Source organism: Salvelinus alpinus, chromosome 31 (assembly GCF_045679555.1).
Source record: "Salvelinus alpinus chromosome 31, SLU_Salpinus.1, whole genome shotgun sequence".
NCBI lineage: Eukaryota > Metazoa > Chordata > Actinopteri > Salmoniformes > Salmonidae > Salvelinus > Salvelinus alpinus.
The window spans coordinates 435,981-449,192 of record NC_092116.1 but is presented as its reverse complement, the minus strand read 5'-3'; the positions used below and the strand labels follow the sequence as shown (position 1 = coordinate 449,192).

Here is a 13,212-nt window from a genome sequence, read left to right as displayed (position 1 = left end):
TCAAAATATATTTTAGATTTGAGATTATTCAAAGTAGCCAACCTTTGCTTTGATGACAGGTTTGCACATTCTTGGCATTCTCTCAACCAGCTTCTTGAGGTAGTCACCTGAAATGTACTTCAATTAACAGTTGTTAATCTGTGGAATTAATTTTCTTCTTAATGCATTTGAGCCAATCAGTTGTTGTGACAAGGTAGTGGTGGTATACAGAAGAAAGCCCTATTAGGTAAAAGATCAAGTCCGTATTATGTCAAGAACAGCTCAAATAAGCAAAGAGAAACGACAGTCCATCATTACTTTAAGACATGAAGGTCAGTCAATCTGGAAAATTTCAAGAACTTTGAAAGTGTCTTCAATTGCAGTCGCAAAAACCATCAAGTGCTGGCTCTCATAAGGACCGCCACGGGAAAGGAAGACCCAGAGTTACCTCTGCTGCAGAGGATAAAATCATTAGAGTTACCAGCCTCAGGAATTGCAGCCCAAATAAATGCTTCACATCGTTCAAGTAATAGACAGTAGGAGACTGCGTGAATCAGGCCTTCATGGTCGAATTTCTGCAAAGAAACCACTACTAAAAGGACACCAATAAGAAGAAGAGATTTGCTTGGGACAAGAAACACGAGCAATGGACAATAGACCTGTGGAAATCTGTCCTTTGGTCTGATGAGTCCAAATGTGATATCTTTGGTTCCAAACACCGTGTCTTTGTGAGACGCAGAGTAGGTGAACAGATGATCTTCGCATGGGTGGTTCACACCGTGAAGCATGAAGGTGACACTGTCTGTGATTTATTTAGAATTCAAGGTACACTTAACCAGCATGGCTACCACAGCATTCTGCAGCGATACGCCATCCCATCTGGTGAGCGCTTAGTGGGACTATCATTTGTTTTTCAACAGGACAATGACCCAACACACCTCCAGGCTGTGTAAGGGCTATTTGACCAAGAAGGAGAGTGATAGAGTGCTGCATCAGATGACCTAGCCTCCACAATCATCCAACCTCAACCCAATTGAGATGGTTTGGGATGAGTTGGACTGCAGAGTGAAGGAAAGGCAGCCAACAAGTGCTCAGCATATGTGGGAGCTCCTTCAAGACTGTTGGAAAAGCATTGCTCATGAAACTGATTGAGAGAATGCAAAGCTGTCAAGGCAAAGGGTGGCTACTTTAAAGAATCTCAAATGTAAAATAAAACACTTTTTTGGTTACATGATTCCATATATGTAGTTTTGATGTCTTCACTATTATTCTACAATATAGAAAACAGTAAAAATAAAGACAAATCCTTGAATGAGTAGGTGTGTCCAAACTTTTGACTGGTACTGTATCTATGGGCCATGGTTTTTCACAGGATGGCACTTTATGTACAGTACTGTACTGTATGACGCACCTCTGTTGATTGGATAGAAGTCACTTAGATTCGATTGATATTATCTGAGGTGTTCTAAAATACATCCATACAGGCAACCATTGACCTCTTGAGGCAGATCGTCTAATTGAGAAACAACCCTGACTCCATCTGTTACCAGAAACAATTAGCCCATTTATATTTTAGCCCCATAACAACATTAACCCTTCAAACAAGCAACTATTTGTCCTAAAACCACTTGGAGGCTGCATGGAGTTGAATGACTTAAGGTACATCTACAAGGTGAGGCAATCTCTGGTTAAAAGGTTTAATAAACCATGTTTATGTGGAAGTCCAAGCAGTGTTAACATGAATAGGAGTGATGCACCGTTCCAAACATCTTCAGGTTTCGCCATGTTCAAATCAAACATTGAGTAAATAGTTACATAGTGTTTAAGACTTAGGGAGTTTCCCATGCAATGCTAATTAAACTCATAAATCGTGCAATTATCTATAATCATTATGTCAAGTGATTGACATAACGATGATGGAATATTGTCATAATGATGATGGAATTTGATTAAAATCACTTAACTCCTACCTAATAATGTTCTGTGGTGGGATACATACTTTTGATACATACTTATTGAATATCGTTGCATTTGGTCAAACAGAATTCTATCCATCAGTGTACTAAGAACAGGCTGCAAACTGGTTGAGCGGCTGTTAGAGCCAGCAAAGGGTGCTTTACTAGTTTTAGGCAGTGGAATTACTTTAGCTTCCTTCCACGCTTGTGGACACACACATTCCTTTAGGCTTTGGTTAAAGATATAGCAAACAGGGGTACCATTCTTAATAGTTTCCCATCAAGGTTGTCTATACCTGGTGGCTTATCATTATTATATCATTCTTTTCATTGTGTTTTATGTCATTTATCTTGGTTTGGTAATGTAATTTCTTCTTCTTTTTGTTAAGTTTAGTCACAACATTTCTCAATTTACAGTATGTCAACCAATTAGCTGAGAGAAAAAAAGAGAGAGCAGTCCATCAAGTGTGTGTGTGTGTGTGTGTGTGTAAGTGTGCGTGTCCTGCGGGGCTGACACTACGAACCCACAGGCATGGCTCTCTCATCCCTTCCAGGCTTTTGGGAGGGAGGCTGGACAATGAGCCTGTCATAGCGGATGTAAGCAATGTCCTGACGCGCTCTGGCAGCTTTCATGACTGGGATAAGTTGTTTCCTCTTCTGGTGCACAGCTTCAGGATAGTCCTTGTTGAGGAAACATCACGTTCTTGGCTCTGACCTAAACCTCAGCTGGAGTTGTGTATAAAGGGTGTGACCATTGAGCAAGTTGAAGAAGCTAAACTCCTAGGTACATTGGATGGTCAATTATCATGGTCAAGCCATATTGACAAAGTTGTTGGAAAGATGGAGAGGGTTCTGTTATAAAAAGATGCCTCCTAGTCGTGTGATTTACTCAGAATTTGAATTCATTTGCATGTCACTCAGTAAATCTACGCCCCCTAAATTCCAAAAGGTCCCAGACTGTTACCAGGCTCTATGCATCAGCCTGGGGACGAGGTTAGGTAATCTGCAAATAAAGCTATTGAAATCTGTCATCTACCTATGTGTCACATCTATCAGGTCTTCCTCTATAACAATGATCTTACCTTCAGCCCATCAACACCTGGGATGCCAGGAGGTCCGAGGGAACCCTGTAAAAAACACAAAACAAACACTTCTAAGACATTCCATTTTTTATATAACATATAGTATGCTTGCATGTGTCTTCGGGAAGGTAACTATGATGTGCTGTCTTAAGTATATGTCTTTGTGTTTTTCCCTGTTAAGACTACTTGTATCATGATTTAATGAAAGGTGTCATATGCAGAGTGACATAACTTCTCAGTGTTGACTGATTATTTGACAGTTCAGACTTATGGCTGCCACTAAAACCCCTTGTGCTCAACTCCGACTTTCTGTAGCTCACCTTCAAATCTATTTGACAAATGCCTAAAGCATGACTAGGGCTGTGGTGGTCATGAAATTGTGTCATCCGGTGATTGTCAAGCAAATAACTGCCGGTCTCCCAGTAACTGACCGTTTATTAACAAACACATTTAGCATCTCCTGGCTTCCACGCAAAGCCTACAAGCCACTGATGCAGACCTTTGGAACATCTACATTTTAAAAAGTAGAAATAATCCATGTAATATAGGCTAGCCCATCACAATAAATCCCTTATTTATTTTAGACAGGTCTAGAGAAACATGACATGAAAAAATGTAGTCTATTTCAGAAGAACATAATAGCATACTCTGAGTTGTCCTTATGATAGGCCCTGATCTGGCTATGCCATATGGTTGTAGGCAACACTAGTTCATTTAGCAGACAATATTTGCTTAGAATTCCGTGGCATTATTTTATATTATTTTATAGTATGTAGAATACAATTGGACAAAGCTGAATAAAATAGGATATTTTCTCAAAACGATTTGAGGGAGTGCACACCTGTGGCTATTCTTTGTTGAGCTTTCAACAAAGAAACAGGTACTCCTGTATGTTTAATGTACAGCTCTTTTTTTTTAAACTTTAGTTGTGATACAAATGTTGGGCTATATGTTTGGATTTTTAATACATTCTAAGGCTGCATGATGCGACTCTAATGATGATTTGAAAAAAGTTGCATGAAAGTTGCATGAACTCTGCTTTGCTTTTTGCACAGGCTGTACACACTTCATCAGTCTCTCATTCACAATTTGACAAGCACTTGATAATGCCTCCCCTTTGTGTGGCCGTAATGCCCCCTAAAAAATCCATGTATTTTGCGGCCAGTGGCCATTGTGCCCTTGGGCTGAATATAATATCTCCCGGATGCGCAACTGCGAGTGTCCTTATCCAATTCCGAGGCGCATATTGAAGATATTGGAAGAACTGTCCTTTTACTTTTCATCAGCCAACAAGATGAGTAGGCCTAACGAACAGCAAAAGCACTAGCCTATGTCAATCTACCATCCCCCATAAGTACAAAAGTTGACCTATTATATTCTGTGTGAGAAACAAATATTCCAAACATAGTCTGGGACTGTTGTGGAATGCGATAGATCCCAAATTAAAACAACCACTAGCATCAAATACATTTTTAAATGATGAACCTGGTGCAACAGCTGAGAACATTTAGCTTAATTAAAATGTTCATAAACTATTCGAACATTTCTTCACAATATAAGCGCAGCAATGCAAACATGGCAGTATGCTATAAGTGCAAATGTTCCATTAGCAGGAAAACACTATTCTCAAAAGTGACCACAAATACAATCATGCATGTAATGCTTTTATTATAAAGGTGCATTTTTATGATGAAAATTATCTCCCCCAAACTTGAAACTCATGTGCCGCATATGTATGCCAGTTAGGCTCTACACCCCTTGTAAAGCCGATTAATGTGCTTCATTTTAAGAATTTATTTGGCCACTTTAGTTGCATCATTCACAAGTGATTATGAAGAAACTTATGAATGAAACTCTCACTGTCAACTGCGTTTATTTTTTTAAAATTCTTTATAACAAGATTCAACAACTGAGACATAAACTGAACAAGTTCCACAGACATGTGACTAACAAAAACTGAATAATGTGTCACTGAAGAAAGGGAGGGTCAAAATCAAAAGTAACAGTCAGTATCTGGTGTGGCCACAAGCTGCATTAAGTACTGCAGTGCATCTCCTCCTCATGGACTGCACCAGAATTGCCAGTTCTTGCTGTGAGATGTTACCCCACACTTCCACCAAGGCACCTGCAAGTTCCCAAACATTTCTGGGGGGGAATGGCCCTAGCCCTCACCCTCCGATCCAACAGGTCCCAGAAGTGCTCAAAGGGATTGAGATCGAGGCTCTTCGCTGGCCATGGCTGAACACTGACATTCCTGTCTTGCAGGAAATTACGCACAGAACTAGCAGTATGGCTGGTGGCATTGTCATGCTGGAGGGTCATGTCAGGATGAGCCTGCAGGAAGGGTACCACATGAGGGAGGAGGATGTCTTACCTGTAACGCACAGCATTGAGATTGCCTGCAATGACAACAAGCTCAGTCCGAGGATGCTGTGACACACCGCCCCAGACCATGACGGACCCTCCACCTCCAAATCGATCCCGCTCCAGAGCACAGGCCTCGGTGTAACACCCATTCCTTTGACGATAAACGCAAATCCGACCATCACCCCTGGTGAGACAAAACTGTGACTCATCAGTGAAGAGCACTTTTTGCCAGTCCTGTCTGGTCCAGCGACGGTTGTTTTGTGCCCATTGGCGACGATGTTGCCGGTTATGTCTGGTGAGGACCTGCCTTTACAACAGGCCTACAAGCCCCCAGTCCAGCCTCTCTCAGCCTATTGCGGACAGTCTGAGCACTGATGGAGGGATTGTGCGTTCCTGGTGTAACTCGGGCAGTTGTTGTTGGCATCCTGTACCTGTCCCGCAGGTGTGATGTTCGGATGTAACTGTGACCTTAATTGCCTACCGTCTGTAAGCTGTTAGTGTCTTAATGACCGTTCCACAGGTGCATGTTCATTAATTGTTCATGGTTCATTGAACAAGCATGGGAAACAGTGTTAAAACCCTTTACAATGAAGATCTGTGAAGTTATTTGGATTTTTACGAATTATCTTTGAAAGACAGGGTCCTGAAAAAGAGGCGTTTCTTTTATTGCTGAGTTTTTATCATTGAGAAGTGATAGGCAAATTTTGTCAACCATCATAGTATTTTTGATTTAATCTTGTCTTTAAATATACAAAATAATGTATGTGTACATTTGTTTTGATGTAGAATGGACCATTATCATGCACCTGTCTCAAAATAGGGGCAAGGTAAAAAAAGTAATCTAATGCACTTAAATAATGAAAAGGACGCTTTTGCCATGGATCATTTTCATGCCAGCCAGCTACTCCTGTTGTAAATAGTAGCAATGTGCTTAATATTAAGAAAGTTGTAAAATAAATAAAGTAGGCCTAGCCTATAGAAAGCTGATGGGATCCTCCTCTTTGTAATAGAGGCCATTACTCTCTGTTTTCTAACACAATTGCATAGCCTATAGAAATGTTGTGCAACATGAGCTCAAATCAAATCAAATTGTATTGGTCACATACACGTGTTTAGCTTCTTATGGCTGGGGGCAGTATTGAGTAGCTTGGATGAATAAGGTGCCCAGAGTAAACGACCTGCTTCTCATGCCCAGTTGCTAATATATGCATATTATTAGTCGATTTGGATAGAAAACACTCAGAAGTTTCTAAAACTGTTTGAATGAAGTCTGTGCGTATAACAGAACTCATATGGCAAGCAAAAACTGGCTTCCAGTTGAAGCTCGCATCCGCTACAAGACCATGGTGCTTGCCTACGGAGCTGTGAGGGGAACGGCACCTCCGTACCTTCAGGCTCTGATCAAGCCCTACACCCAAACAAGGGCACTGCGTTCATCCACCTCTGGCCTGCTCGCCTCCCTACCTCTGAGGAAGTACAGCTCCCGCTCAGCCCAGTCAAAACTGTTCGCTGCTCTGGCACCCCAATGGTGGAACAAACTCCCCCACGACGCCAGGTCAGCGGAATCAATCACCACCTTCCGGAGACACCTGAAACCCCACCTCTTTAAGGAATACCTAGGATAGGATAAAGTAATCCTTCTAACCCCCCCCCCCCCCCCTTAGAGTTAGATGCACTATTGTAAAGTGGTTGTTCCACTGGACATCATAAGGTGAATGCACCAACTTGTAAGTCGCTCTGGATAAGAGCGTCTGCTAAATGACTTAAATGTAAATGTAAAAACCTGAGAAAAAATCCAACCAGGAAGTGGGAAATCTGAGGTTTGTAGGTTTTCAACTCATTGCCTATCAAATATACAGTGTATATGGGGTCATATTGCACTTCCTAAGGCTTCCACTAGATGTCAACAGTCTTTAGAACCTTGTTTGATGCTTCTACTGTGAGGAGGGGGAATGAGGGCTCTTTGAGTCAGGGCTCTGGCAGAGTGCCATTAGCTGACCAGGCGCGTTCACTTGAGAGAGTTAGCTTGCGTTCCATTGCATTTCTGAAGACAAAGGAATTCTCCGGTTGGAACATTATTAAAGATTTATGTTAAAAACATATAAAAGATTGATTCTATACTTCGTTTGACATGTTTCTACGAACTGTAATATGACTTTTCGTCTGAACTTTCGCATGGACTTGCCCGCGCGTCGTGAGTTTGGATTGTGTATTGAACGCGCAAACAAAAAGGAGGTATTTGAACATAAATTATGGACTTTATGGAACAAATCAAACATTTATTGTGGAACTGGGATTCCTGGGAGTGCATTCTGATGAAGATCATCAAAGGTAAGTGAATATTTATAATGCTATTCCGACATCTGTTGACTCCACAACATGGCGGATATCTTCATGGCTTGTTTGGGCTCTGAGCGCTGTACTCAGATTATTGCACGGTGTGCTTTTTACTTAAGTTAAATAAAAATCTGACACAGCGGTTGCATTAAGGAGAGGTTTATCTAAAGTTCCATGTATAATACTTGTATCTTTTATCAATGTTTATTATGAGTTTTTCTGTAAATTGATGTGGCTCTCTGTGTAACGGCAGCCTTCCTCCTCTTCGTCTGAAGAGGAGGTGTAGCAGGGGTCGGACCAAGACGCAGCGTAGTTCGTGCTCAACATATTTCATTAAGACGATAAACGTGAACACTTACACAATACAAAAATAACAAACGTGGCAAACCGAAACAGTCCTCTCTGGTGAAACGAACAAAAAGACAGGAAACAACCACCCACAAAATCCCAACACAAAACAAGCCACCTAAATATGATTCCCAATCAGAGACAACACAAAACACCAGCCTCTGATTGAGAACCATATTAGGCCAAACATAGAAACAGACAAACTAGACACACAACATAGAATACCCACCCAGCTCACGTCCTGACCAACACTAAAACAAGTAAAACACACAAGAACTATGGTCAGAACGTGACACTCTGCAAAATCACTGTATGTTTTGGAGGCAAAACATTACTGAACATAACACGCTTATGTAAACTGAGATTTTTGGATATAAATATGAACTTTATCGATAAAAACATACATGTATTGTGTAACATGAAGTCCTATGAGTGTCATCTGATGAAGATCATCAAAGGTTAGTGATTCATTTTATCTCTATTTCTGCTTTTTGTGACTCCTCTCTTTGGCTGGAAAAATGGCTTTGTTTTCTGTGAATTGCTGCTGACCTAACATAATGATATGTTGTGCTTTCGTCGTAAAGCCTTTTTGAAATCGGACACTGTGGTGGGATTAACAACAAGTTTACCTTAAAAATTGTATAAAATACTTGTATGTCTGAGGAATTTTTATTATGAGATTTCCGTTGTTTTGAATTTGGCGCCCTGCACTTTCACTGGCTGTTGTCATATCAATCCCGTTAACGGGATCCCAGCCATAATTAGCAGATGTTAATGCGAGTGTAGCGAAAAGCTTATGCTCGTAGTTCCGACAGTGCAGCAATATCTAACAAGTAATATCTAACAATTTCACAACAAATACCAAATACACAGAAATCTAAGTAAAGGAATGGAATAGGAATATATAAATATATGGATGAGAAATGTCAGAGCGTCATAGGCTAAGATGCAATAGATAGTATAGAATACAGTATATATATATGAGATGAGTAATGCAAGATATGTAAACATTATGAAAGTGAAATTAATAAAGTGACTAGTGTTCCATTTATTACATTTTTCAAGTCTGTATGTTGGCAGCAGCCTCTCTGTGCTAGTGATGGCTATTTAACAGTCTGATGGCCTTGAGAAAGAAGCTGTGTTTCAGTCTCTCGGTCCCAGCTTTGATGCACCTGTACTGACTTCGCCTTCTGGATGATAGCGGGGTGAACAAGCAGTGGTTGTTGTCCTTGATGATCACCCTCTGGAGAAACCTGCGGTTGTGGGTGATGCAGTTGCCGTTAGAGGTCGACCGATTAATCGTCTGGGCCGATTAATTAGGGCCAATTTCGAGTTTTCAGAACAATCGGTAATCAGCCTTTTTGGACGCTGATTATGGCCGATTCCATTGCAATCCACGAGAAGACTGCGTGGCAGGCTGACCACCTGTTATGCAAGTGCAGCATCAAAAGGACCTTGTGGCTGCAAGGAGCCAAGGTAAGTTGCTAGCTAGCATTAAACTTATCTTATAAAAAACAATCAATCTTCACATAATCACTAATTAACTACACATGGTTGATGATATTACTAGGTTAACTAGCTTGTCCTGCGTTGCATATAATCAATGTCGTGCCTGTTAATTTATCATCGACTCCCAGCCTACTTCAACTTCGCCAAACGGGTGATGATTTAACAAAAGCACATTCGTGAAAAAAGCACAATCATTGCACGAACTAACCTAACCATAAACATCAATTCCTTCCTTTAAATAAATACACAGAAGTATAAACCTGCATATTTAGTTAAAAGAAATGCAGGCAATATTAACTAGGACAATTGTGTCACTTCTCTTGCGTTCAGTGCAAGCAGAGTCAGGGTATGTGCCCTGGATTAAAAAATTAATCTCTCCAGAAATAAGTCTCTCACTGTTGCCGCCTGCTACCGACCCCCCTCAGCTCCCAGCTGTGCCCTGGACACCATTTGTGAATTGATCGCCCCCCCATCTAGCTTCAGAGTTTGTTCTGCTAGGTGACCTAAACTGGGATATGCTCAATACCCCGGCAGTCCTACAATCTAAGCTAGATGCCCTCAATCTCACACAAATCATCAAGGAACCCACCAGGTACAACCCTAAATCCGTAAACATGGGCACCCTCATAGACATTATCCTGACCAACTTGCCCTCCAAATACACCTCTGCTGTCTTCAATCAAGATCTCAGCGATCACTGCTTAATTGCCTGTATCCGCTACGGGTCCGCGGTCAAACGACCACCCCTCATCACTGTCAAACGCTCCCTAAAACACTTCTGCGAGCAGGCCTTTCTAATTGACCTGGCCCGGGTATCCTGGAAGGATATTGACCTCATCCCGTCAGTTGAGGATGCCTGGTCATTCTTTAAAAGTAACTTCCTCACCATCTTAGATAAGCATGCCCCGTTCAAAAAACGCAGAACTAAGAACAGATATAGCCCTTGGTTCACTCCAGACCTGACTGCCCTCGACCAGCACAAAAACATCCTGTGGCGGACTGCAATAGCATCGAATAGTCCCCGCAATATGCAACTGTTCAGGGAAGTCAGGAACCAATACACGCAGGCTAGCTTTTTCAAGCAGAAATTTGCATCCTGTAGCTCTAACTCCAAAAAGTTCTGGGACACTGTAAAGTCCATGGAGAACAAGAGCACTTCCTCCCAGCTGCCCACTGCACTGAGGCTAGGTAACACGGTCACCACCGATAAATCCATGATAATCGAAAACTTCAACAAGCATTTCTCAACGGCTGGCCATGCCTTCCACCTGGCTACTCCAACCTCGGCCAACAGCTCCGGCCCCCCCGCAGCTACTCGCCCAAGCGTCCCCCAGCTTCTCCTTTACCCAAATCCAGATAGCAGATGTCCTGAAAGAGCTGCAAAACCTGGACCCATACAAATCAGCTGGGCTTGACAATCTAGACCCTCTATTTCTGAAACTATCCGTCGCCATTGTCGCAACCCCTATTACCAGCCTGTTCAACCTGTCTTTCATATCGTCTGAGATCCCTCTTCAAATGGGGAGACACCCTGGATCCAAACTGTTACAGACCTATATCCATCCTGCCCTGGCTATCTAAGGTCTTCGAAAGCCAAGTTAATAAACAGATCACTGACCATCTCGAATCCCATCGTACCTTCTCCGCTGTGCAATCCGGTTTCCGAGCCGGTCACGGGTGCACCTCAGCCACGCTCAAGGTACTAAACGATATCATAACCGCCATTGATAAAAGACAGTACTGTGCAGCCGTCTTCATCGACCTGGCCAAGGCTTTCGACTCTGTCAATCACCATATTCTTATCGGCAGACTCAGTAGCCTCGGTTTTTCTGATGACTGCCTTGCCTGGTTCTCCAACTACTTTGCAGACAGAGTTCAGTGTGTCAAATCGGAGGGCATGTTCTCCGGTCCTCTGGCAGTCTCTATGGGGGTACCACAGGGTTCAATTCTCGGGCCGACTCTTTTCTCTGTATATATCAATTATGTTGCTCTTGCTGCGGGCGATTCCCTGATCCACCTCTACGCAGACGACACCATTCTGTATACTTCTGGCCCTTCCTTGGACACTGTGCTATCTAACCTCCAAACGAGCTTCAATGCCATACAGCACTCCTTCCGTGGTCTCCAACTGCTCTTAAACGCTAGTAAAACCAAATGCATGCTTTTCAACCGTTCGCTGCCTGCACCCGCCCGCCCGACTAGCATCACCACCCTGGACGGTTCCGACCTAGAATATGTGGACATCTATAAATACCTAGGTGTCTGGCTAGACTGTAAACTCTCCTTCCAGACTCATATTAAACATCTCCAATCCAAAATCAAATCAAGAATCAGCATTCTATTTCGAAACAAAGCCTCCTTCACTCACGCCGCCAAACTCACCCTAGTAAAACTGACTATCCTACCGATCCTCGACTTCGGCGATGTCATCTACAAAATAGCTTCCAATACTCTACTCAGCAAACTAGATGCAGTTTATCATAGTGCCATCCGTTTTGTTACTAAAACACCTTATATCACCCACCACTGCGACCTGTATGCTCTAGTCGGCTAGCCCTCACTACATATTCGTCGCCAGATCCACTGGCTCCAGGTCATCTATAAGTCCATGCTAGGTAAAGCTCCGCCTTATCTCAGTTCACTGGTCACGATATCAACACCCACCCGTAGCACGCGCTCCAGCAGGTATATCTCACTGATCATCCCAAAAGGCAACACCTCATTTGGCCGCCTGTCCTTCCAGTTCTCTGCTGCCTGTGACTGGAACGAATTGCAAAAATCGCTGAAGTTGGAGACTTTTATTTCCCTCACCAACTTTAAACATCTGCTATCTGAGCAGCTAACCGATCGCTGCAGCTGTACATAGTCCATCTGTAAACGACCCACCCAATTCACCTACCTCATCCCCTTACTGTTTTTATTTATTTATTTTTCTGCTCTTTTGCACACCAGTATCTCTACTTGCTCATGATCATCTGATGATTTATCACTCCAGTGTTAATCTGCTAAATTGTAATTATTCGCTCATATGGCCTATTTATTGCCTACCTCATGCCTTTTGCACACAATGTATATAGACATTTTTTTTTTTTTCCCCTCCTGTGTTATTGACTTGTTTATTGTTTACTCCATGTGTAACTCTGTGTTGTTGTCTGTTCACACTGCTATGCTTTATCTTGGCCAGGTCGCAGTTGTAAATGAGAACTTGTTCTCAACTAGCCTACCTGGTTAAATATAGGTGAAATAAAAAAATGTAAAATAAAAAGAGTTTTGGCCGCATGGCTCGTTGCGAATTGTGTGAAGACCATTTCTTCCTAACAAAGACCGTAATTAATTTGCCAGAATTTTACATAATTATGACGTAACATTGAAGGTTGTGCAATGTAGAAACAATATTTAGACTTAGGGTTGCCAACCGTTCGATAAAATACGGAAAGGTTCCGTATTTCACTGAAAGAATAAACGTTTTGTTTTCGAAATGATAGTTTACGGATTTGACCATATTAATGACCAAAGGCTCGTATTTCTGTGTGTTTATTATAATTAAGTCTATGATTTGATATTTGATAGAGCAGTCTGACTGAGCGGTGGTAGGCAACAGCAGGCTTGTAAGAATTAATTCAAAAAGCACTTCT

General features: G+C 42.1%; 1 protein-coding gene across 1 annotated transcript in view; it reads right to left on the bottom strand.

Annotated features, from left to right (window-relative positions):
• The window catches only part of LOC139561875 (collagen alpha-1(XXV) chain-like), a 136,609-nt gene that overhangs the window by 85,843 nt on the left and 37,554 nt on the right, over positions 1-13,212 (bottom strand). The window contains exon 7 of the mRNA XM_071379247.1: positions 3,017-3,061. Within this exon, the coding sequence (XP_071235348.1) occupies positions 3,017-3,061 (45 nt within the window). The remainder of the gene's footprint in view (positions 1-3,016; positions 3,062-13,212) is intronic.